Source organism: Erithacus rubecula, assembly GCF_903797595.1.
Source record: "Erithacus rubecula genome assembly, chromosome: 21".
In the NCBI taxonomy this organism is placed as follows: Eukaryota; Metazoa; Chordata; class Aves; order Passeriformes; family Muscicapidae; genus Erithacus; species Erithacus rubecula.
Genome location: NC_136673.1, coordinates 4,572,551 through 4,597,221, shown reverse-complemented (window position 1 = coordinate 4,597,221; position 24,671 = coordinate 4,572,551). Strand labels below are relative to the sequence as shown.

Below are 24,671 nucleotides of genomic sequence, written 5' to 3'. Positions count from 1 at the left end.
GGCAGGGATTTGCAGCTCTCATGGACAGGCTCCTGCACTTAGAGGAGCCAAAGTAAAATGTGAAGAGCTACTTCCCAATTCTCTCAAACAGGATTTTCAGTTCAGAGCTCTGAAGAAGGTTCGCATCTTTGATACTCCTGATGATCTCCCCAAAGAGCGCTCCAGCCTCCTGGCTGTGTCCAACAAATATGGGCTGGTCTTTGCTGGTGGAGGCACCAGCCTGCAGATCTTCCACACCAGAGATCTTATCATGCAGAAACAGCTGGGAGAAGATCCCAATAAAATTGGTAAGGGACACTTAAATCTCTTGGGTTTGGCAGACACATGTTTATATGGGATTTACAACGTGGAGCTCTTGGCTTCTGGTGCATTGCAGTTCTTGCCATTCTCTGTCAGGCATTTGAATTGCCACATTTTCTTATGTGAGGAGGCAGGAAGAATGGTTGGTAGCCATTCTTTGCTGGGTTGGTAGCCATTCTTTGAGCTGTGAGCCTGTGCATGTATCAGGGATGTGTGTGAGTGGAGGCACACACTGAGGGAGTTTTCACACTGAGTTACCCACTCTGACTAGAGGACTGACCTGGAGAGGGGAAGCAACCCCTGCTTCACCACCTGGGTGCAAAATGGTTTTTATTCTCCTTAGTAACTATTACACTCTGTGTAAAAAAAGCACACATACATAAATAAAGCCAAAAACATTTCCACTTGTTATTACTCGGGGTACTGAGGAAGGAAAGTGGAATTTTCTTTTCTTAGAAATTTGGCAACTCCCAAGATTATATTGATAGAGAAGAAGGGATTTGCTTTCATTCAGTTTTTCTATGTGCTACCTTTGATAGCTGCTGTTCCTGGGACTGAGGATTATTGCATAAATCTGTTGTATTGTTTTACAAGAGCAACAATTCTTGTTATTTAACTTTGTCCCCTTCATTCCATCTTCCTTTCCTTTTGTGTTTCAAGTGGAGAATATTCAAGGTACTGTGGTTCCCATGAAGTTTCCTATGCAGCACCTGGCTCTGAGCTGTGACAATCTCACCCTGTCTGTCTGTATGATGTCCACTGAGGTCGGGTCCTTCATCAGCTTTTTTGATGTCCGCACATTCCTGAATCAGGTACAGCATGTGCCAAGTGGGTTTGGCTTGGGTTTGGGCTTTTTTTTTTCAGAATACAGCAGAGGAAAGGTGTAGCTGGGGTGGGATTTTCTGTCTGTGAGGGTTGTCTTGTTGAGAAGTTGCACAATAAACTCAAAATCTGCTTTTTATCAGTCATTAATTTATAGGCAGATCAAAACTTCTTTGAGCTATGACTTCAGGAAAGTTTGGTTTGTGCTCCACTTTGACTGCCTTGTGTATTTGTCTTTCCTAAAAGGCAAAACAGCAGAAACAGGCATTTGCTTGTCACAAACTGGCCAAGGACTCAGGAAGTGCAGCCATGGTGAATGACCTGAAGTGGAACCCTGCCAGTCCCACCATGGTGGCCGTGTGTCTGTCCGATGGCAGCATCTCTGTCCTGCAGGTCACAGACTCTGTGAAGGTCTATGCCACACTGCCATCCTCTGCTGCTGTCACATCTGGTGAGTGACAGCCCTGAAGGGCACTCAGAATGCTGGGCACTGAAGAGCAGACACTGATTGAGAGGTGTATAAACACAAATTGTTTGTCTCAGGAGGAGGCTTATTAAAATTCTTCACAAAAGGGAAGGGTTTGAACTCAGTGAGACTCAGAAAATGTGTTGCAATGGAATTACTGTTTCCCAGTTGATTGCAGCAGCTGAGTCTTATGACTTATCAAACATGCCCACCTGTGGATTGTGCTGTCTCAGGCTTGACTGATTTCCAGGAAAACATGCAAATAAGCATCATCACCTGTTGGGTTTTGACCTTCTCCGTGACTGGATGACTCCTTGTTTGACTCAGATTCATTATTGTTTTTTTTCAGTGGAAAAAACAACAGTTTTAATTTATTGGTCCTTTTTTTTGTGAGGCCTTGTAGCTCTCCAGTTCCTTAGTGCTAATGAAATTATCTGTTGTTTTTTTTTTGCCTAGTGTGTTGGAGCCCAAAGGGAAAACAACTGGCTGCAGGGAGGCAAAATGGCACCGTGGTGCAATATCTGCCTGTAAGTATTGGTGCTGTTAAGGCCTTATGACTTTTCAGGAGTTTGAAATGTGATATTTTGTTGGCTTGGGTTGGGTTTTTTTTGGTTGGTTGGGCTTTGTATCACAAACTACAAAATCTGATTAGGTGGCACATGGTGTGAGCCATGTAATGCTATCCAAGTGCTTCAGTAATATTCAAGTGTCTTAGGCCAATATTTGGTTTAGTTTAAGGTTTGCACTGGTCACTGAATTTTATTGTGACCCATGATGAGTGTTAAAGAATGAATGAGTTGCTCTGGGCTTTTTGCAAAACTTGCACTTGCAACTGGATTTGTTTGTTGCCTTTTCTGTGTATTTAAGAATTGTTTTATTTGTAGAATCTACAGGAGAAGAAAGTAATCCCTTGTCCTCCCTTTTATGACTCAGACAATCCTGTTAAAGGTACATATTTTTATTACTTTTTAACTTGTTTTCTCTTTAAAAGCATTTTAATGATTCTTCCCCCTTTGTCTTTAGTTTTAGCAGCTGTATAGCACTGTTTATGAAATTTCAGTGTGATTTTCTGTGATTCTTAAGCTTGGGAGTTTAGGAGTTAGTTGCCATTTGTCATTTCTATTTGTGTGCTGTGCACAGTTAAAATCAACAAGAAAGTGTTATAAAACTGACTGAGGTTAATTTTCTTTCTCTTTCAGTTTTGGACGTGCTTTGGATTGGTACATATGTCTTTGCCATCGTGTATGCAGAGGCTGATGGGACACTGGAAATGTCTCCACAAGTGGTCATAGCCATATTGCCTGTAAGTGCCAGCAGTCACAACCACACAAGTGTCTGTGGCTTGTTCAGGACATTGGCACCACACAGAATTTGAGTTTGGTACTGCTGTGAATCATAGATTCAGGTTGGGGGGATTAAGTGGAGGAAGTAGAATCCACCTGAAAATCAATGAGTAATCTGTTCTCTGCTGAGATGCAATTCTGGTGGTTTTGGTGTGCCCTGATACTGTCAGATTTAAGGGAGATTACTTGGTTTGTACATTGAAAGATAAATTACCCATGTTGATCTTACAGAAAAAGGAAGAGAAGAGACCAGAGAAGTTTGTGAATTTCATGGAGCCTTGCTACACAAGCTGCACTGAGAGGCAGCATCATTACTTCCTCAGTTTTGTTGAGGACTGGTGAGTGGCAGGAATCATGGCAAGCTCCTTCCCTTGGTGTGCATGTCTGAGGGGTCAGTGCTTCTCCATAGATTGTGTTCTTCCTTTTTGTAGACTTTGCAGTGGAGTGTTAATTTTAACCTGTTTGTGTCCATGCTTACAGGGATCTAGTTCTGGCAGCTTCAGCAGCTTCCACTGAAGTTGGCATTCTTGCCAGGCAGGGGGATCAGGTAATATTTTTATTCCATTTGCAGAATGTATTTTGTGTTGTATCTGTGCAAATGAACATTTTCTTTCTCTAAATATAACCTATATAAGACCTGGAATACAATGAGATGATGGTTTTTTTTTTTAAGACATCCCAAAAGTAAACAAGCATCTAAATTCTACAGAATCTTAACTCTTAAATGAACAAGAGATGTGTGTTGTGAGCCAAGTACCAGATGTCTGTTTTTCATTATTCACTTGGCAGTCTCAAAATTTGATAATATAATAAAGTGATTGATGTGAGGTCATCAGTTGAAGTTAAGCATTAAAAATGTCTGACCCCTGACATCTAGTGATACATGAGAAGTCACACACAAGTCTGTGCAGGACCCTGATCTTTCTGGCATTTGCTAATCTGACAAATTTTAGCTGATACTCTCTAGCTGGTGTTTCAGCTGTTGAAGGCTGGTCACAGGAAAGCAGTAGCTGATAGAACAGCAATTTTACTTTTTGCAGAACTGGGAGTCATGGGTTTTGGAGGACTCGAGCAGAGCAGAACTTCCTGTGACAGATAAAAGTGATGACACTCTGCCTGTTGGTGTTGCTGTAGACTACACCAGTAACATGCCCATTGTGATCAGTAAGTCTTGTTTCTCTTTCTTGTGCAGTAGTCCAAAAATCTCAATATATTTGGTATTTGTGCTCAGAGTTCTGGGAGATCATTCTGAAAGGCAGACTGACACTCCTGCTGTTTTTATACCAAGTCCACAGCACGTGGCTTTACTTCTATGTAAGGTTTCAGTGGCAAAGTGTTAAATACAGTTCTTTCCTGGAGCTTTCAGCATCCTGGGATACAACACCAACAGACATGGCAAACAAAGCTCTTGAGTTATGTCTGTGTTCCCCAGAACTGGGATTTTAGTGAGTTTAAAGGAGTTGTGTTCTAACACCAGGGATTTCAGGCTGTCCGTGTGGTATTCTTTATTCTTGTCACTTATGTCCTTTAGCAGAACTGTTTTGTATCAAGTACATTTTCACAGATCTAAGGGAAAAGTGGGTTGGTTTCAAAGCCAGAAACAGCAAAGATTGCTGAGGTGAATGTGTAGGTTTTAATTCTGCATTAAAGCACAGGGTCTGTACTGCTGAAACCCTGCTGTGCTCTACATCTCAGCTGCATTATTGCTGTACCTTCTGTGCTGCCTGAAGGCACTTCAAAGTACCTTGTCAAAGTCTGAAGCTACATCTGAGCTATTGTGTTGTATCTTAGTGAATTCTGAGAATTCTGTGTGGAAGGCCAGAGACAGATGGAAATAGAGATGCCTTGAGGCAGAGTGGAAGGTACTGCAGTCAGGAGCTCCTGAAGAGCACAGGAGGGTGCCAGTTAACTGAGACCTTTACCTGAAAGAAAACCTACACAGGGAATTGAGGTCAAGTGTTGTACTTGAATGCCAAATTGAATTTGAAGCCTTTTCTCTGTTAATCTGTACACTTACTGGATTAAGAAATCTGTCAAGACAGATTTTTTAAAGCCTGTGTTGTGCTGCCTCAGAGTTTTTAGAAAGGATTTTGGAGAAGACATATTCTCTGTGTTCTGACACGAGGGTTTGGTTGCACATTAATTGGCTTTGCAGTTCACAGCAAGTTTAGGTTCCTTTATCTGTCCTGGAGCTTGTTCCTGACTGGAAACTGCTTTTCCCTAGCATGCTTTTCCTGAAGAACCAATAGTAAAGAAAAATGCCCATCCACTGCACTGCCTGGCAAATGAAGCATCATTATTATAGCAGATTTTTCCTGCACTCTAGTTGTGTTGGGTTTGGGTTTTTGTGTTTAATTAAGCACAATTAAACCATTACAGAATTTTAGAAATACAAAGTGTGTTCTGGGGCCTTTAACTGTGCTAAGAATTTTTGTACTGAAGCAGACTCACAAAGCAGCTGCATAAAACACAAGTATTTTATATCAGTGGTTCAGATCACAAGGATATTTGTTTCATGTTGGCTTTCTTTAAAGTTAAAAAGCTTCCTATGTAGCAATTCCATGTTGTAGTTTATGCATATGAATGTTAATGAGATGACAAGACCCAATGGAATGTGGGGATTGCTGAAAGGAATTGAAGGAGGAAGCAAAGTATCAGTGAGGAAAAATGACTTCTTCAAATCCTGAAAAAGCTTGGCACAGGAATTGATGGGTGAAAGTTGGGCTTTGTCATTCAGGACATGACATTCAATTGTCAAAATAACCCTTTTAAGAAACATGAAGTCAGGAACAGAAAGGAATACAAAAGAATAAAGAAAGAGAGCTAAGCACTGACAGAGAAGCAAGGGAAAAAAGATGCAAATGAAAGCAAGAAGGGAGAAATGTGAGAAATACTGTGTGGAGAAAGTCACATGAAGGTGGCAGTTCCAGCAGGAACAGAACAGGAGCTTTGACTGCAGGATTTGTATGTGTGGTCTCTGGCAGGTGATGAGAAGATCCTTGCTCCAGCTCCACTTCTGATCCTGCTCTCTACGGATGGTGTGCTTTGCCCATTTTACATGATCAACCAAAACCCAGGAGTCAGGTCACTTATTGTGACCCCAGAGCCACTGCAGCTGGCAGGAGAGAGAGTTCCAAAGTCAGCAGGTAAGTGCTCCAAGGGCTATGGGGAGCACTGGATTTGTGCATCTTTGTCATACTGTCAGTTCAGTAGTCAGACACACATATGGTCACAGAAAGCATATTTTTTTTTTATAATGATAATGGGGAGCAGTTCTCGGGTGTTTGGAGCTCCCAGGACTGTTCTCTGTCTTTTGTGTATCAGTGTGAAATTACCTAGTTCTGTTCACCAAGTCACTGAGTCATTTAGTTTGGAAAAGACCTCTAAGATCATTGAGTCCAACCTTCAAACCTGTTTGTTTGTGGGATCTCAAGCACTCTGCAGACTGTGCATTTAGATTTTCCTGTGCAATCAGCCTTTGGAGAACAAGGCCAAAGCAGTTTTGAGAGGCTCTTTGCCCAGCTTTGAGCATGGCCTCCACACTTCAGAGGGGAGATGATTTTCCTCCATAATTTTGCCACAGGGGGTCGTGATATGAACTAGGATGTTTGACTGCAGCAAAATCCTATTTAAACAAAATTCTATTTAAATCCTATTTAAAGCTTTCCTCAGCACTGTGAAAATTGTGTCAGCAGGTGAAGACAAGTAGTTTTGTTTTGAGTTATAGATGTGTTGTCCTGTAGTGTGATGTAGGCAGGTAAGATGATTGTTTTCTTGTCTGCATTCATGGAGAAGTAATTGCAAATGCACCATTTTCTTCCCTGTGCCCAAATTTACTTCTCCTTCCCCAGCCAGAATGCTATTGTTTGGCAGCCTGCCTTCCTGCAGTGCTGGCTAACTTGTATGCTGACTGCTTATTTTATTTGAGATGGCAGGAACCTCATCAAAATCAATGGAGGAAGGTGAAGCTTTTTCACAGAAAACTGCAGACAACATTAATCTGAACAGATTGTTGTACTGATCGTGGCTTTTTACAGTTTCTGTATCATTTGCTGGGATTGGGGATTGCAAGCCCAGCTCTGCCATCTCTCTTCCTCACTGTCCAGTGAGAGAAGCAGTGCTGAGCTGTCCCTATCAAGTAGATTTGGCCTTGCAATACCTTCTGCCATTAGTCAGTGCAGCCAGATGAGCCTCCTGTTTCCCCATTTGTCTTTCTGCAGGGAGTACTGCCACGAGTCCAACCACTCCTCCATCTTCTCTAAAGCCTGACACAGCACCAGCTGTTGCTCCCACTGTGCCCACCTCAGGTCAGCCTCCAGCAGGGAGTGGAGCAGCTGCTTTTTCCTTCATGCCTTCAGCTGTGAAGACTCCTGGCTCCACAGGCAGTGATCCTCCACAATACTCCTTTGCCACAGATGCCTCCAAGCAAGCCCAGACTCCTGCTCTGACTGGAGCAGCAACATTCTCCTTCTCCTCTCCTTCTTCCAAGGCATCCATAACTCCTGTTTCTGTAGGCAGCACTACAGCAGCTCCTGCCACCTCCTTTCCTTTTGGGTCCATGAACTTTAAACCAGCTGCAGAGAGCTCATCTGGGCCATCACTCTCCACAGCCCCTGCTGCTCAGAAGTCATCTTTTACACCTTCAGCTTCTTCAGTCAAAGTGAACCTCAATGAGAAGTAAATAGATTCAGCAGTGAATGCAGGGGCTGGATGCTTGTTAAATTGCTGCAGGCATTGTACATGTGATATAGTGTATGGTAGTTCTGAAGATGGTGTTTGGCTTTTTGCCCTGGCAAGAGTTCTCCACATTGCCAAGAAAGCATTGAGGAAGCCCCTCTTTATCCAAGAGTGTTGTGGCTGTGGAAACCTTCAGTGCTTCCCATGCCAGAGGTTATGTTCATGGGCATGGTGCTAGTCAAGGCACAATGCCAAAAATTTAAACTGATAAATTGCCAGAGACTTGGGGGGGGGTTTATATCTTTGTTTCATAGGCATCAAACAGTGATTCCATGCTTTGGTTTGATGCAAATCATGGCTAAGGGCTGCTGGGAAATCCCTTCTGTCTAGTGGGGTGGTGACAGCACAAGTTTCTCTGACAGTTTGTTGAAGGTTCCTTACCCCCAGCCTGAGAGGAAGCCACAGTTGATGAATTGCTTTGCCACTCTGTTCAGCAGAAAAGGTGCCAGACCTTTTGGTTCTGTTCTTAAATGAACACTTGCTCACTGAACACAGAACCTGCAATCTTCAAAGCTTATTCACACTGACTGAAAAAAAACTAATATTGATTAGAAACTATGCAAAATGGATTGAGTGTTCTGAGTGTTCTCAGATGTCATATACTCCCTCTTCCCTCCAACTCCTGAGACTTGCTCTTTATTTTTAGAAAAAGTGGTTTAAAAGACAGAGCTATGTTAATTGAAGCTGAAATTTCATGTAGATGCATCATAAGAAATTTCTGTTGGTTCAAATGATTATTTTTGAATTAGAAAAATCTTTACTACACCAGAATCTGATGGGAGCTCTTAGGGTTTTTTATATTTTGTGTATAAAGCAAATGATACACCAGTGAATTAGCTGAATATTTAAATTGACTGCCTTCAGGAGCTGAGTTTGCAAATTAATAGGAATTCATATTTTCTTGCAGACTTTTTGTTTGAGCCTTACTCTGAGGATGACACTGAAGGGCAGCTCAGATTTCCAATAGTTGGAACAAAATGATGGGGTGCATTTGGAGCAGGGTAGTACCTTTTGCTGGGATTTAGCTTTTGCTGATGGGAGGATATAAGATAGAAGTCTTTTTTGTTCCATGTATTCAGAAATTATCCTGAATGGTTTCTTCCTGCTATCTCCAGAAGCTACAGTAATGATTTTCTATCAGGAGCTTGAGTTGTTACTGATCCCAGGGGATGCTCATTCATTTTTCATTTATTCATTCACTCATTCATTTCTGTTGCAGGTTTGGTGCTGTAGATACCTCTTCTCCCACAAGCAGCAGTGGTCAATGCACTTCCACAATGTTTTCATTCTCAACCAGCTCCAAAACTGCTCCTGGAGGTTCTCTGAGCCAGTCCACACCCATTGCAGCCCCTCCTGCCACACCACTGAAAACTTCATCCCCTGTGCCTGCCACAGGTAGGAGTCTGATCCCTCTTGTTGGGAATAATGCATGGTAAAAAGAGTTCTAAAAATTTTAGGACACAGGGAGCTTCATTTGGCTTCTTTCTTATTTTCCCTGCTGCTTTTCCTGCTCCAGAGGCTCTCCTGATTGGCACATCATCATGATGTGAATCACTTTGTCTTGAAACTGAGTGGTTTTTCCATTTGTGCTCTATTTCTCAGAGTGCCATATGTGAAATAATTATATTCAGCTGCTTAAGTTTGCCCAGAAGTTCTGGCCTTTTCAGTGTTCTGATTATGAATGTTTCTGGGCAGATGCACTAACCAGTGCTTTACTTTCTACCTGCATTGACTAGAGTTCAAATTAGTCACAGAGAAGTTGGGTAGAAGTGAAAAGGCACCTGAGGAAGGTGTGTTCTTACACTGGGGCATAGCACTACTGCTTTTGGATTTGATAGTGGTGATTGTTTCTGATCACAGCCCTTTGTATATGTTCATCAATTACTGTTGTTACTACTAAATTTCAGTGGCACGTCCTGCTCAGAATACTTCAGCTTCCTTGGTGCAGAAAACACCCAAAATCACCCCATCAGCAGCAAAGCCAAGCCCTGCTCAGGTAACAGCAACTTGACTGGGTTCTTTGGAGGGTGAATGTTTTTCATGGCTTAGAATTCCTTGGACTGAACTAGTGTTCTTAGGTCAAAGAATTAGCTAACTTCTGATTTTGAAATAGTAGCAAATCTGTGTTTCTAAACAATGTTCTCTGCATGTCTTCAGAGAACTGTATTTTGACCTATGTTATGATCTGTGTCTGGTGTCTGAATGGAGTTTCTCACACCAGGCCTTTGATATTCTAAGCTCCCCACTGCAATGGATATATCCTTAATACTGGTTTTGGTTTTATCTTTTTTTCTTTTCCCCAGGGCAAATCAGCACTCCCCAGCACAGCTTTAGAGAAACAGACCCACCAATGGAAGGAGTCAGACCCTGTTATAGCAGGAATCAGGGAGGAGGTGAGATTTTTCAAGCAGTTTTCTTCATAATGACACAAACACTTCAGTTCAGCTGTGTTCTGATGGTGTCTGTAAGTAGTTTAGGAATCAGAATGGAAATTTTTCATAAGATGATCAGTCTGGTTTGTAGTTATTTGTGTGTCCTGTTCAATCATCTTCAGTCACTGTGTTGAGAAGATGGAGTATTCTTTCCTGTTAATGTTCAAGAAGAATTTCCTGCTTTGGCTGCAAAGTGACCAGTGTTTATGATGCAGTTGAGGCATGATCCAAGAGCTGAGACATTTGTTCCAGTCCCTGCTGTGTTTTCAGTGGCTGCCATTTGTTCTGCTTGGCTTTGCAGATTGCACATTTTCAGAAGGAGATGGAGGAGCTGAAGGCTCGGACATCCAAAGCCTGTTTCCAAGTTGGAACTCCAGAGGAAATGAAAGTGTTGCGAACTGAGTCAGATGATCTTCACACCTTCCTCTTGGAAATTAAAGAGACAACTGAGGTGAGCAGAGTATCTTCAAGCTGTGAACCAGCAGTGACTCTTCCTCACCTGATGTTCCTCCTTAACCTGCTACAGCTGAGCTGTAGATGGAAAATCTGACTCTGCTCTGTTAATGAGGGGGTGGCATTTGGCCTTGTGCTTTCAGCCAGATGCTTGCAGAACCCCTTGTGCTAGAAATGGCAATAGAAAATGTTATTTTGAACCTTGTCCCATCTGTTCTATTTCAGTCACTTCATGGGGATATCAGTATTCTGAAGACAACCCTGCTGGAGGGATTTGCAGGGGTAGAAGAGGCTAAAGAACAGAACGAACAGAATCGTAGCTCGGGGTATTTACACTTGCTCTATAAGAAACCTTTGGATCCCAAGAGTGAAGCACAGCTTCAGGTATGAATCATGTCAGCCAACTTCTGATAGAGAGCTTTAAATAAAGTAAAACTTAGTGTGTGTTGAAGTGCCCAACGTTGTTGTTCTGCCCAAAGTATTTGCTGTTTCAGTAAATGGTTTAGTAAGTGTGTGGTGAGCTTTGGTTTCCATGAGTTTGCAAGAGATGCTGGAAATCCTCTCCTAAAGCTCCTCTCTGTTGTTGCCATTTGCAGTGATGATTCAAAACTCCTTCTGAAGGGATGTAGTTCACCTGAGATCCAAGTCTGTTCTAATCTTAGAATGTGACTCTTGACATCCTGTTCCCTCTCAGCCTGTAGTGTTTGCTCAAGGATTTCAGTTAAAAGAATGTTGGGTTTTTTCCTACACTTTATAGAAGAGTTCTTGGAATTATTTTTATCTTCAGCAAGTGCCTTATGGAACAATTTGATGATTTATTATGACTTACAGAATTGTGTGGTTAATTTCATGGATGGTGGAGCATAAAGCTTAATGATATTCTAAAAGCTGGGGCACAAAGGAAAATAACCAGCAGTACATAAAGAGGCTTTCAAAGACAAGAACAAAGTAGGGGTGAAGCACTTTTTGTTACAGCTCTAGTGATGAAGGCTATTTAACCCTAAGCAAAATAGAGTGAATGTGCCCTACAAATAATACTTGGTCTTTTATACACTGATAAGTTCCCTCAAAAGGTTTGACTGGCAGGTTGAAGGTATAATTGAATGTCATCTTTGTGGCAGTAGGTATCAAGATCATGCATGCAGTTATTAGAAATCAGCTGACACAAAGTAATTTCTTTTAGATCTGATCTCTGATCTTCACCTGCATTCTGTTGATTGATTCACAGTCTTAATTGCATGCCTGCTTTGATGTCTAGCACATCTCTGTGACATTTAAAGCTTATGCTTGTGACTTCAGAGAGATGATAATCTTGAAATATGTGTTTCACTGTGTAGAGGAAGGACCATGAGGAAAGAATAACAGTGGGAGAGAAGTGGAAGTGGATTGGAATGGAAGGAGAGAGCTTTTGGGTGAACTTTGTGGAAGTTGGCTTTGAGGAAGCTCTGTGCTGACTCTGAAATTTTGCTCAGTCTGCATCATCCCCATTCTCCTGGGTGAGAAAAGCTCCCTTAGGCAGCATTGTGTCTTAGTTTTCAATGAGGTTTTCAATACCCTGAGACTTCTCTGATATGTCCAGTGTGTCAATTTGATGTCCAGAGAGTTGCTGCCATGTAGATGCTGGAGAAAGGAAACCTGGGTTTGGCAGCATTTAAAACTAAGCCCACAGCAGGACTGGATTTGCTTTCAGGTTGGAGATGTCCCATTAGAATTTCATGCTATATCTTGAAAGCATTTGCAGTGGAATTCTTCCCAAGCTGTGTTCTTTGGCTGCTTCATTATATTAAGGTGAATATTCTGTTGAGATGAGCTGAAACCAACTGCAGTTCCCATTTCCATTTTGCAAGGTTGGAGGTCAAGCTACGGCTCATTCAAGCCATGGATAAGTCACTTTACTCTCTCTCCTTGCTTTTTATTTATTTTTATTTTCTTACCTATAGAAGTTAAATTAGTTCCTTGCCTTAATGTGGGGGTGTGAGCATTTGTGAGTGCTTTTATGAATCATAGTCTGTGAATTTAATATTCTGGAGCTGTGTGAGTAGCCTGCAAAGCTTTGATCACTTACAACATTGAAACTTTTAACAATTATAAGATGGGAGCAAGTGACTCATGTTCTAGAAGTGGCATTTGAAATGAGGATTGTTTTGTATAATGCCTGGTGTTTGTAAAATCTTTTTTTTCAGGTAAAGACCTGGCAGTGTTTTGGCAATATTATGGACAGTATTTCTCTTAGTTGAGAGCTTAGGTGAAATGTCCAGGCCAAACCCTGTGTGTACCCCATTGATTGTTATGTAAATTTTCACCAATTTTTTGTGTTCTATTGTGCTGTTAAAACGTTCCAGACAGAAATATGGCCAAGTACTCTATGGCTTAGACTGAATGAGCCCAGAGTCTTCATCTCCTTCAGCTGAAACTGAGATTTCTGCAGTGAATTTACAGCTCACTTTGTTTTGCCTGGCAGGAAATCCGGCGCTTGCACCAGTACGTGAAATTTGCTGTTCAGGATGTGAACGACGTTCTGGATTTGGAGTGGGATTGGCACCTGGAGCAGAAGAGAAAGCAGAAGTAAGTAATTGAAACTGGAGTACAGAACTGCAGCAGTGAATTGGGAAGTAGTCTATAATCAACAAAGACCTTGTTCTGTTTAACAGTTTGATTTTTTTTTAAGTTTGAGTGTAAAGCTTGACTCAGACACCTAATGGGAGCCATAGGTTCAGACTCTCTGGCTTCAAGCTTGTGTCTGTGTGTACAGTGCAAATAGTGCTTATGGAAAACTGAAAGCTTTGTAGAAATTCATTGATAGCAGCTAATGAAACCCTTTCTAATAGATAAAACATCTTGAAGCAAATGAGCTAAATAAATAAACTGGCAGCATATGCAAGGAGAAATCTGTATTTGAGATGAACTGAACTGCTTTGGTGATTGACCTTCTTGAGCTTCAGTAGCCAGAAGCACTAAACCATTGGTGTTGCTTGCCTGCCTGTGACCCAGATGCACAGAATGGTCCTTATCCCTGCTCTTGATCTGATCTCTGCAGGCGTCTGATAGTCCCTGAGCGAGAGACTCTGTTCAACACCCTGGCCAACAACCGGGAAATCATCAACCAGCAGAGGAAGAGGCTGAACCACCTGGTGAACAGCCTGCAGCAGCTCCGCCTCTACAACCAGACATCTCAGTGGAGTGTTCCCAGTGATACCTCTCTAAACAGTGCTCAGAGGTAGGTGGAATGTGAATTCCTCCTCCTCTCTTGCCCCCAGGTGCATCCTCCAGAGAATGATGTTTTGTGGGCATGGTATGGCAGGACAGGATCTCCTAAAGATTATAGTTAACCATGCCCAGGTATTACAGAAACTCATTGGTTGTATTGTATTGTTTAATGCTTAGCAGAAATTTCCCCTAAAAGTTTAAGGAGTTTTAGATTATAGAGCCTCCAGGCTGAGATACTGCTGGTTGTGTGTCTGACTTCAGGGGAAGGAGTGAATGGCTCTTGAAGTTTCTGAAATAGTTAAAGATGCATCACAGAGTATCTTCCAGATATGCTAGTGGTTCTAGAGGCTACTTTGGCCCGATTTTGTTCCTGCTTTGGTTGGTTTCTTTTTGCTGCTGCTGTTTTTTCACTGCTCTGCCTTGTCCCAGTTTTGACAGTGACCTTGAAAGCCTGCGCAACGATTTGATGAAAACTACTTTGAAATCACATGCCAAACCTCTGCCCAAAGCACCTGGTAATTTATCCTTTCTTCCTGGCATTCACACCATAAATGTGAATTGCTTCTTTTTGACTTGCAGTTTGACTGTAGACTAATGACTGTCTTCCATTTTCCAGCTAAGTTATCCCCAGTGAAGCAGGCACAGCTGAGGAATTTTCTAGCCAAGAGGAAAACTCCACCAATTAGGTCTACAGCTCCAGGTAAACCTTTAGTTACCATAGAATTCTGAAATGCTTTCCAGGAGGATGACTTACCTGCTGTGGGACTGAAACCTGAAATTAACTTTTGATTTCTTAACCCCTATTTTTCTTGTCCTGTTCTCCCATGTGCTCTCAGGAGAATTTGCTTACAGTTGCTGTCTGGTTGAAGGCTGCCTTTCCAGGCAGTTCAGAAGTCAAATCCTATCAATCCAAGAGTAAAATAAGCCAATAGGAGACCATCCTAAAATAGAGTGTATTTGTCATGGCTGTTACAGTGGATGGCTCCCTCAGCTTAATACTGAATTTTGTTTTTGATGTTGCAGCAAGTTTGTCCCGATCTGCTTTCTTGTCCACGAGATATTACGAAGATTTGGATGAAGTCAGCTCAACATCCTCAGTTTCCCAGTCACTGGAGAATGATGATTCTCAAGCAGTGGACCAGGAAGAAGAGGCTGCCCCAGTCCAAGTCCCTCGTCATGCTCCTGTGGTCCGAACTCCCTCAATCCAGCCTGGTTTGATGGCTCAGTCTCCGTCCTTTGGGAAGCAGCCCCTCTCTCTGGGTACTTTGTGTGAGTTATGTTTGCATTGTCTCTTCTCAGTGAGGTCTTGTGGGTAGCTTTAACTACTGTTTTATCCACTGCCAGTCCTTCAGGCCCTGGAGAAATGAGATTGCAGGGTACAGATTTACATTGCCAGGTTCCCAGGAGGAGTAACAGAGTGGCTTTGTAACCTCATGAACCTGAGCTAAAAGCACTAAAGCACTTTGACTCACTGATTTGTGGTTTTGTGATAGCTTGGTTCTTTCAGATTGCAGTGACCCAAAGACTAAGAAACTGGAGTACTACTGCATTTGGTTGATGTGACCAAGGTTAGGAGTTCTGAGCCTAGCAAGTCTTGCACTCAGTTTTCCTTTTGCAAGAGAGGTTTCTTTAATCTCTGCAGCCAGAGAGGAAAATAAGGTGTCAGCAGAAGTGTCTGTTACAGCAGACTGAAAGTCCTCTAATTCTCTGAAATAAAATCTACTGAGACTTAGTAAATTCCCTGGGAAACACCAGAATCTGCCAGGGACAGATTGTGTTGATTGTTTGAATAGCCTGCACACCACTCCTGTCAGAAGGAAGCTGTGTACTTAGAGGAACTGCAGTTCAGCAAAGACTTTCAAAGACTCCTTGATTACAGAGAAACATTTAACTAATACTTTTGTTAATCTGTTTTTTTTCAGTGCCTACAACCTCAAACAGAATCATCCCACAAGGGGCAGACAGTACAATGCTTGCAACAAAGACAGTGAAACACGGGGCCCCTGCTCCCACTGTCACTGTTCCAGCACCACAAGCAGCTGCTGCTGCAGCTCTGCAGAGGCAGATGGCTGCTAACCAGTCCCCAGGTAAAAGAATGGCTAATTGCACAAGTGACCTCTGAGCAGCTGAATGGGGCTTTCACAGGGATTTAGTGCTCTCAGAGGAAGAGATCATCAAACAAAATATGGTGCACATCTGTGGTTGTTGCACCTCTGAGCTACCCAGTGTTCCTTTGTCTTCCTTTTTCCTGTAAGCTGCTAGTGTAAAATAGCTGAGAAACTCCCATTTCAGTTAATAGAAGGTGTTACAATGTTGGTAAGAGAGAGTTCATAATAATTAGATTTGCAAACAACAAAAAATGTACCAACTATACAGATTGCTGCAGCTTCTTTTGTCCTTGTCCTCAATGAATTCTGAAGTTCCAAATGTTTCAGGCCAGGTACAGTATATATGTTCCAGAATCTTGGATGGATCTTTCTGGAATTATTCATGCCATATTGAATGAAATTAAATGCTTAATATGGAGTTTATCTTTACATTTTTTTCCCCCCTCCTTTTTTTGCTGTTCCTTAAAGCTGTGAGCACCTCCTTGACTGAATCTACTCTGAAGAATGTTCCTCAGGTGGTGAATGTTCGAGAGCTCAAGCCTGGTGCACTGACTCCAGCAGTCTCTGCAGTAATAGGGTGAGTGAGTGCTGCCCTTCTTTCTGGTGGCCTTTGGTAGCATTTGCACTGGAGCACATCTGCCAGTGGGGAGCAGTAGCAGTGTTCTAGTGAGTCTGGCTGTGTAAGACCTAAAGTGGATATGTTTAGACAGGAGTATTGGGTTTGTGGATTGAAAGAAAGAATTAAGAAAGAAAGACAGATCTTTCCAGGTCATTCAAGGATTTGCTAATGGCTTGTCCTGAACAAATGACAAGATCAGTATTAACCTCCTTCTCCATTTGTCTGTGAAATGCATTTTATGTGCATCCTCTCCTTTTGGGAGTCAGTGGTTTTACTGCTAATATGAAATTTGGCCCTGGTATCTCTCCAATCACTACCTCTGTTGTACCTTTCAGTGAGGGGATTGCAGCCCTCTGTCACTGAGTGTGGTCTGTGACTGCAGGCTGTCCATGTTTTCCTTCTGCTTTGTCATCCTTTGCAGAGAAAACCTTCTCTGGAGTTACTCTTCTGTCTATTCCCAGATTCACCCCCTGAAGGGAAGCAGAACTGTGCTCTGGTTTTTCTGGAAACTTGTTTCAAATGTTTTGACATCAGAATTTTGACTGAAGGGTTGGGTGTCACTGGGGGTCAGTCACTTTGGGACACCACCAAGCTGCAAGGCTGTTCCTCCTGACTAAACTATGAACTTTGACTTCTGGTATTTAACCTTGAATTTGTTACCATTTCTTGTGAATTAGCTGTAACACTTGGCTTCCCTACCCTGCTTCCTGCAGACAGCAGCCAGCTTAGCTCATTCCAGAGATTTCTGCCTTATCTAGGCTCTGTCACCAGCCTAGGACTAGGCTTTTTCTCTGTCATTGTAATAACCTTGAAACTGTCTTTTTTTTGAAGTTCCTGCTGTTGCTAAAGACCAGGGCTGTGCATGGCCAGTTCTGAGCTGGGGAGGCAAGAGCACTACTGAAAAATCTGTGCAAAGTTTGGCTTACTGCATGAGGAGAGATAAATTCACCACATAGGGAGTTGCAAATGCTGTATCCCTATAATTGTGAGCTGCATGTGCAGCTCCTGGAACAATTGCTGTTGTTGCATCACCACTGGCTTTCACACATTTGTGTGTACTCTTCACTGTCAAAGAAAAAAGGTGAAATTCCTTTGGTTCAGCTTTTTAAAAAGGGAACAGTCTCACAGTGGTTGGTTCTCAACTGCTGACCTTGACATTTACTTCATGGTTTCTTTTGTATTTAAATTGAGAAACAGCTTGGGCACATTTTTTGCTATTTTATTTCTTCCTAAAAGTGATAAACTGGAATGAGGAAGGGAATTGCTACATCTTTTGAAAGTCAGATTTGCAGGCAGCTCTGCTTGGGAATTTTTTGGCTAAAAGAGGTATTGTGACCATGAAAAGTTTTCCACCTCTGTTTCATCAGAACTGTGATGTAGAAGGTAGAAAGTACTGGCTGTGCATAGAAAAGGCTGTGAGTGAGCAATTTGTAATGAGATTGGTTTTCACTTGAACTGTAGTTAAAGACCTGTCTTACTTTCAAGTAGTTTTAGACTGGCAGTATTGATTGATCTCTCTAATTTATAAAACACCAGCTAGCTTGGTATCTTGGAGGCTTTCTACAGTCTTACTTTATAGCTGACCTCATAAAAATGTACTTTCTAAAAATTCTCCCCAAATGAACTGTGCTTGCCAGTCAGATTCAGCACTAAAATGAAGAGCATTCACCCAGCAAAGTTAATTTACCAGTTTTTGCTACTTCAGACATCCTGGCTTCCTTTTGCTGCCACAACACACTCTTTGGTTGTTAAGCAGAAATGATTTTTCAGTTGTTATCAGTTGTTCAGTGGCCTGTGACTCAGTGTATTGGTGCTCCCAGTCCAGTTACTAATGCATAGTTTTCAGTACAAAAAAATCCATTCTCCACAACTGAAATCAATCCCAGAATTTTCACAGCATTGTCAAATCTTGAGATCAAGTCCCACCCTCTCTTGAATTTCACAGACTTTATGTTGTTTTCTTCTTTGTTCAGCATTAAGCTTGAAATCTACAGCTGCACCATCCCAACACCAACTTTTTCCAGTGTTAATCTTGAAGTTTTCATTGTTTGCTGGACTTCTGCTTTGGGCAGAGGGCAAATCCAGGCCATGCAATGTAGAGAAGGAGTAGTCATTGCTGAAAAGAAGGAAGAAAAGTCTTCCTAGTAAAACAAAGCTGTTTAAGGCACAAAACCATATCCAAGACCAAATGTATGTATGTATATGTCCTCTTCCTTTGGAATATGGTAGAAAATTCCTGTGGATTGGCCTGCTGCTGACCAAACAGTAAATGCAGTTTGGGAATCCTCATGATGTGGAAGCCCAAATTTGCTCACTATTTGGGATTTGCAGCCTCAGCCAGAGATTGGTTTTTGCCTTAGGGAGCTTCTGGTCAAGAAGTCAAGATGGGGAGAACCTGTCTGGTAAGAAAGCTGGGCTTTGCCACCAGGAGAGTGCAGTCATGGTTGAATTTAAGCTTCTGAAATCTTCTGGTATTGGCCAGTGAAACTTCTGAACCTGGTGGGCCACAGACTTGAGGTGCTAAAACTGGTTGGCTGTTCCCAGGTCACAGTGATTTGATATGTTTGTGCCCCCAAGGACCAAGGTAAAATCCTGCACCCCATGAGATGCTGCAATTGCCTGGGGGTTTTTATTTCACAGTCAACACCACCAAATCTGCAATGTACAATACAGGTTAATTTTATCATAGTGCTTGCCATGTCTTTGTCAATGTTTATAATACATTTCAAAGGCAGGAAATGCTCCCTCTACCCCCTCCCAACTTTGTCTCCTTACTCAGCATTTCTAAGCATTGCATGTACGTGTCTGGACTCCACATTGTGAAGGAAGCTGCTTAAATTTGTTATCCACTAGGCATAAAATTGTAATCCCCTTACCTGCTGATTTTTCATCAACTCCCTGTGAAATAGAAAGCCCTGACTCTCTTCAGAGACAAGAGTGTCTGGAGAAGACCTGATCATTTAAGTCTTGAGGTTTAAACACATTTACAGACTTCCTTTGTTAAATGTGGCTGATTCATTTAAGAGGTTTATTCTCTAATCAGATTTGTTCATTTGGAGTTGTGTGTGGAATCTTTAATAGCAGCTGTTGTTCAAGGCTTCTGGGAGCTGTGCTTTTTGAGAGGAGAAGAAATCCTCTTTCAGACCAGTTATTCATATAATTGTTTAATTTTTCTTTTTAAGATCATCTGTACCTCACTCTGCAGCCCAGGCAGTCCATCAAGTTTTGGCAACTGTTGCTACAAATCAAGCTAAACAGGTATTTTGATATAGAACCCTTTCCCTGTGGAATTCTTACCTGGGCATGCTCAGCAGAGTTAGGAGGTTTAATTTTCATAGCTGGCTCTGCATTCTTGACAAACCATTTCTGTATCTGTGACCTCAGCAGTGCATATCTATGTTATGTCTTGCCTTTTCTCTTTTCTTCTGGAGATGTGCAGCTTTCTAATGGCCCTACCCTTGCTGCAGTAAGGGTTGCAGCTAACAGCAAAGGAAGCTATGTTAGGTAGATACAACAAAATTTCACCCCAAAAAAAGAAAGTTACATGCAATCAAGGGACAGAGTCTTTATTACCCTGTTATTCTACTGAAAATATTGCTTAATGATTGACAAGCTGCTGGGTTTTATATCTATGCATCAAAAGAACCCAGTGCAGCAGTCTTTGTCCTCTGGAGTCATTGAGCTGTTGCCCATGGAGGCTTGCTGAATTGTTGAAAAGGTTGAGGACTGACCCTGTGTTTAAGTGTCAAGACATAATAGGCCCAAGATTGCAGAGCTCTTCTAAGTGCTTCAACCACCCACCTCTATTTTATCCTTAAGTCCCTGCATGACACTTGATAATGCCAAACCAATGTCAGAAGGAGCTTTTTTAATGGACAGACTGCACTGACCTGAAGTGGTGCTGTGTTTTCAGACACCTTTGGCAAGCTCAATGAAGGGCCAGACTCCACCTGCCTCTGTGTGTGCCCCCTCTCCTATGGCATCCACAGCTGCTCCAGCATCATCTGGCAACAAGATCTCAGGTAAGTTGTCTTTAGTGGAAGTGGAAATAAGGCCTGGATGTCTCTTGCAGCATGTCAGGGTACACAGTCCAGAGAATGAGGACACTGAGGAGAAAAGATTTGCCTCCACTGAGAGGTTGCTGTGACAAACTTGAGGGGGAGAATGTAAAGCAAAGGTTCAGAAGTGCAGGAGAGTTGTTTTCTCTACTCCCTGTGTTTTGTCTGTTCCTGCATCTAGAATTCAGTGACACAATTTCTTGTTCAGAGTGCACCCAGGACTTGTAACTCTTATCAGGAAATGCTGAAAGCACACAAGGCTACTGTGGAAGCAGATCTTTTGTTCTTAAAACATTAAAGTCCTGCTGATTTTAAACATTTTAAATGTGCTGATTTGATTTTTAGACACACAGCATTATAGAAGGACCTGAACAAGCTTGCTCTAAATCCAGTGAAGGATCTATTGGGCTTTGAGTTATAGGACCAACTTCAGAGCCAGTTCAGACACAGGGATCAGTCTCATAAAGTTGGGAAGCTTCTAAAGAAAGGAATGCTCACTTTACAACATAACAGGGAAAGAGGAAACATTAGGGGAAAGAAAGCAATTGATTTTTAATGTGAGCTAGACAATAATGCTTGCATTGGACATGGTTTTATAAGCCTCTTGCATAAATGTCTGAAATCCATCTCTGTTGGTCTTTTGCCTTTAATCCGTGGATGTAGGTTGCCTCTTTGCCAGGGGTAAGAAGCAGTAAAAATAGCTGGAATCATATGCTTCTTAAATTTTGGTTTATTGAAAATGTCAGCTCTTGAATATGATAGTACTTCTTTTTTATTTGAAATTTATTAAATTAAAGACTATGTGTGCAAGCTAATCCCTCCTTTTCTGATAGATGGATGACAGGGTGCTTTGTTTATTTTTTTATTTGTAAATATATTTTAAAAATATATTTATTTGTTGTTCTTGTAACTTACAGGACAAGGGACAGTAAAAACAGTTACAGCTGTTTCTTCTACTGTGACATCAGTACAAGCAGCAACTTCACAGCTTAACAAAACCTTCTCCTTTACTTCTGCAGGGTCTGTATGAACATTACATTTCTTTGTTGTGACATTAAATAAGAATATTGGCTGTTACAGCAGGTGTTACCTACAAGCTGTGCAGTGCTGTAAAATGGCACCTGCAAATGTGACACTGGGAGGGCAGGGGTTGTACCAGAGTCCTTTGAAGAGCTTGTTTGTGGAAAGCTGAGTGAGGTCTGAAGGTCTGTGAGACACAATATCATGTTGCTTTGGGATTTTTCAGTGTATAACTGATCAAGAGTAAAGGATGACTGGCTTGTTTTTTGGGGTTTATCTACAGTGGACTGTTGAACAAGTTCCCAGTTAGGACTTGAAATCAGTCCTGATGGTCACACTCTGAATTGCTTATTTATCTTTACAAAGCAGAACAAATTTTGTGTTTTGGCTTGAAAAGCAATCAGTTCATGAAGGTGACAAGAGGGGCCCCAAGCCATCTGGTGATATCTGTTACATAACAACAACAAAAAGCAAGGCACATGTTATGAACATACAGTTACTCTGAAATCTCTTATGGAATGTTATTTCAGGGATGGCAAAAATCTTTATTTGGTTATATCTTGTATTTAGGAGAGAGGGCTAATTCCTTAGGAATGATTGTTTGAAATTCTGCATGTTTGCTCATCTAACACTCAAGTGAATTTCTCTATTAAGGGTACAACATTAAGTATTTCAGAATAACACAAATTCAAATGGCTGGTTTCTTTCAGTCTTACCCATTTCTCTCTGCATGTTTTTTAAGTGGATGCTAATGTCTTGCTGGGCTCTTCAGAGGGCAAAAAGAGTCCTTTTGAGTGATGGAAATTCAGATTCAAAAAGCAAACAGCCCTGCCTTTGTCCCATGTGCAGTGCCTCAGTGTGTAAACCATGTGCTAAATACAGTGCTGTTGTCAGTGATGTCTTAGTCCCATGGCCTGACTTCTCTATCAGCAGCTGGTCTTTGAGAATCAGAGAAAGCTTAAAAAGCCTCAGGGAATGAAGATCTCTGCAAGACTCATTATGAATGATCACAGTATTTTTGCAAGACAAAACATTTTCAGTGTAAAATAGTCATGATAACTTTTCATTTCTGTCTTGCTATGAGTGATCTGCTTTCTGATGGATGGTTGTATCCAGTTATTCCCTTCTGCACATGCACTGACTCTTCCCTTTTAACTCTTCTAAACTCTAGTTGCCCTTGTGGTTTCTCCTCTCACCAGTCTCCCCAAATCCATCAGGTTTTGGTGCATGGGGAAGAAATACACAGCAGAAAGGGAAGAACATGGGAAGATGAGAAGTGGTCAAAAGAGCTTTGAACCCTGACTCTCTTTAACCCTCTAGAAGCCTTTTAGAGAGGAAGCAAATGGAGTGTGTGTGTGTGTGTGTGCTTCTCTCTCCCTGTTTAGTCCTTGGACAAACTGCTCCTGTGTGCTTGGCTTTGTGCAAGTCTGTACTGGAAATCTGAGTCTCAGAGTTGTGCTCATCATATGGTTGGAAATATCAGCACTTGGAGCTAAGTCATTCTCTCCTTCTCTCCTCCTAGGTCTGTATTTAATTTCAGTGGTGTCACATCAGCTGCTTCATCACAGACACCACCCAGCCTCACTCCCTCACAAGGTTGGTTTGGGAGAGTGTGCAAACAGCATCTCTTCCATTTAACAGAGTGTTTCCTCTTCCTAATTCATGTGGTTCTTGTTCTATGTTGCAGTTCTATTATTAAAATTGCAATAATATTTCATACATGCTCTGGTTTCTTCCTGTAATACACAGAAATCTGGGCCACCCAGATCTATTAAACAAAATATTTGTTGCCAAGAATATTTAAGAGGCACTAGTTGGTGAAAAGGGTAACACCTGTGGTCATTTCCTATGCTGTCTTTGATATGTAGATTTAAAGTTGCTGAGGTGAACTGACATAGAGCTGTTACCCAGTGAGCATTTAATAATCAGAAGGAAGTGCTTAGAATGGCTTTGTGGTGCTTCTAAAATTGAAGTGACAATACACAGGCTGCTTTTCCATGTAGGTAGACCCTACTTGCCCAGTCTCATAAAAGGGAGCTGATAAAATCTGTTTTGTAATATTTTTTGAAGCTTTCTGCTTTTAATTTCAGTCTTGCAGATGAGATCACACATTCAAAAATTTGCATCCAATGTTATTGGCATCTCTGAGAAAATATATCACCTCTTCTTAAAAATCTTGGCTTGTTTCTACCCTGAGATTATCACAGCTGCAGTAATGCTACTGATACTCTTGATGTTAAGCAGAGAGAATGAACTGGGTTTAAAATTGGAAGATTAACATAAAAGCTTAGGTAAATAACAGAGATAAGGCAGGAGTGGGAGGTGCAGGAGACAGACTTGTAAGCCACAGCATTGTGTGAGGACAGGTACTTTGTTCTGTGAACTGCTAGGAGCACCTTTGTCTCTGTAATTGGTAATGGAAGAACTACAGAATGTAATTTCAGGGCCTCAGGAGGAAAAAAAAAAAAGCTACATTATGGAGTGTCAGTTACTTAAATACACTTAATAGAGGGGAAAACACGAGGATAATACCAGATCAGCTAAGAAGCTTTTGCTCTTTGTTGTTTGATCTCCATGCAGATTTCCTGTACTTTGTCCAAACACCAATGCAGTGTTTTCAGGTCAGAATTTGTTTGGTGCTCAGAAATGAAATGATAGTACATTAAATAAAACTAGCCCAGTCTCCCTTAAACAACTTCAACAGTTTCACACTGTTGGACAGCAGTTTATGTTACATTTGAGAGTTTGTCACTAGTTTTTCAAAGCTGAAAACAGGCTGTATAGAAATTGGTTGGTCTATAAATAGCTGAATTTGTAAAGTTTTGTAGGAGACTCTTCAAGTGTCAGAAAGTATTTTTATGACCTTAACTCTTCTGAGCCATTGGCTTAAAAAGAAAGTGCTGTAGTAAATATCAGGAATTTTTTACCTGAACCAAGTAAGAAGGGGTGACAGTGGTGTCAGTAGAAAATTATCTGTAGTAACCAGGTCTTTTATGGTTTTTATCAAACTGCTGAAAAAGAAATAGGAGCCAAAGGCTGGAGTTGTCTGTACTTAAAGAGAAGGATGGTTAAGTGGAGGCCATGATGTGACAGTAACAGTGTTTGT

At 41.6% G+C, this 24,671-nt stretch overlaps 1 protein-coding gene across 2 annotated transcripts in view; it reads left to right on the top strand.

The window, feature by feature from the left end:
• The window catches only part of NUP214 (nucleoporin 214), a 38,114-nt gene that overhangs the window by 1,370 nt on the left and 12,073 nt on the right, over positions 1–24,671 (top strand). For both annotated transcript variants that reach the window (XM_079324111.1, XM_079324110.1), the window contains exons 2-28: positions 92–287; positions 961–1,112; positions 1,369–1,573; positions 2,045–2,115; positions 2,473–2,536; positions 2,788–2,891; positions 3,163–3,269; positions 3,412–3,478; positions 3,972–4,095; positions 5,916–6,077; positions 7,152–7,608; positions 8,888–9,063; positions 9,576–9,664; positions 9,972–10,061; positions 10,402–10,551; positions 10,779–10,937; positions 13,015–13,118; positions 13,591–13,770; positions 14,190–14,275; positions 14,377–14,460; positions 14,784–15,029; positions 15,683–15,847; positions 16,337–16,445; positions 19,670–19,745; positions 20,401–20,509; positions 21,463–21,565; positions 23,088–23,161. In XM_079324111.1, the coding sequence (XP_079180237.1) occupies positions 92–287; positions 961–1,112; positions 1,369–1,573; positions 2,045–2,115; positions 2,473–2,536; positions 2,788–2,891; positions 3,163–3,269; positions 3,412–3,478; positions 3,972–4,095; positions 5,916–6,077; positions 7,152–7,608; positions 8,888–9,063; positions 9,576–9,664; positions 9,972–10,061; positions 10,402–10,551; positions 10,779–10,937; positions 13,015–13,118; positions 13,591–13,770; positions 14,190–14,275; positions 14,377–14,460; positions 14,784–15,029; positions 15,683–15,847; positions 16,337–16,445; positions 19,670–19,745; positions 20,401–20,509; positions 21,463–21,565; positions 23,088–23,161 (3,709 nt within the window). The remainder of the gene's footprint in view (positions 1–91; positions 288–960; positions 1,113–1,368; positions 1,574–2,044; positions 2,116–2,472; positions 2,537–2,787; positions 2,892–3,162; positions 3,270–3,411; positions 3,479–3,971; positions 4,096–5,915; positions 6,078–7,151; positions 7,609–8,887; positions 9,064–9,575; positions 9,665–9,971; positions 10,062–10,401; positions 10,552–10,778; positions 10,938–13,014; positions 13,119–13,590; positions 13,771–14,189; positions 14,276–14,376; positions 14,461–14,783; positions 15,030–15,682; positions 15,848–16,336; positions 16,446–19,669; positions 19,746–20,400; positions 20,510–21,462; positions 21,566–23,087; positions 23,162–24,671) is intronic.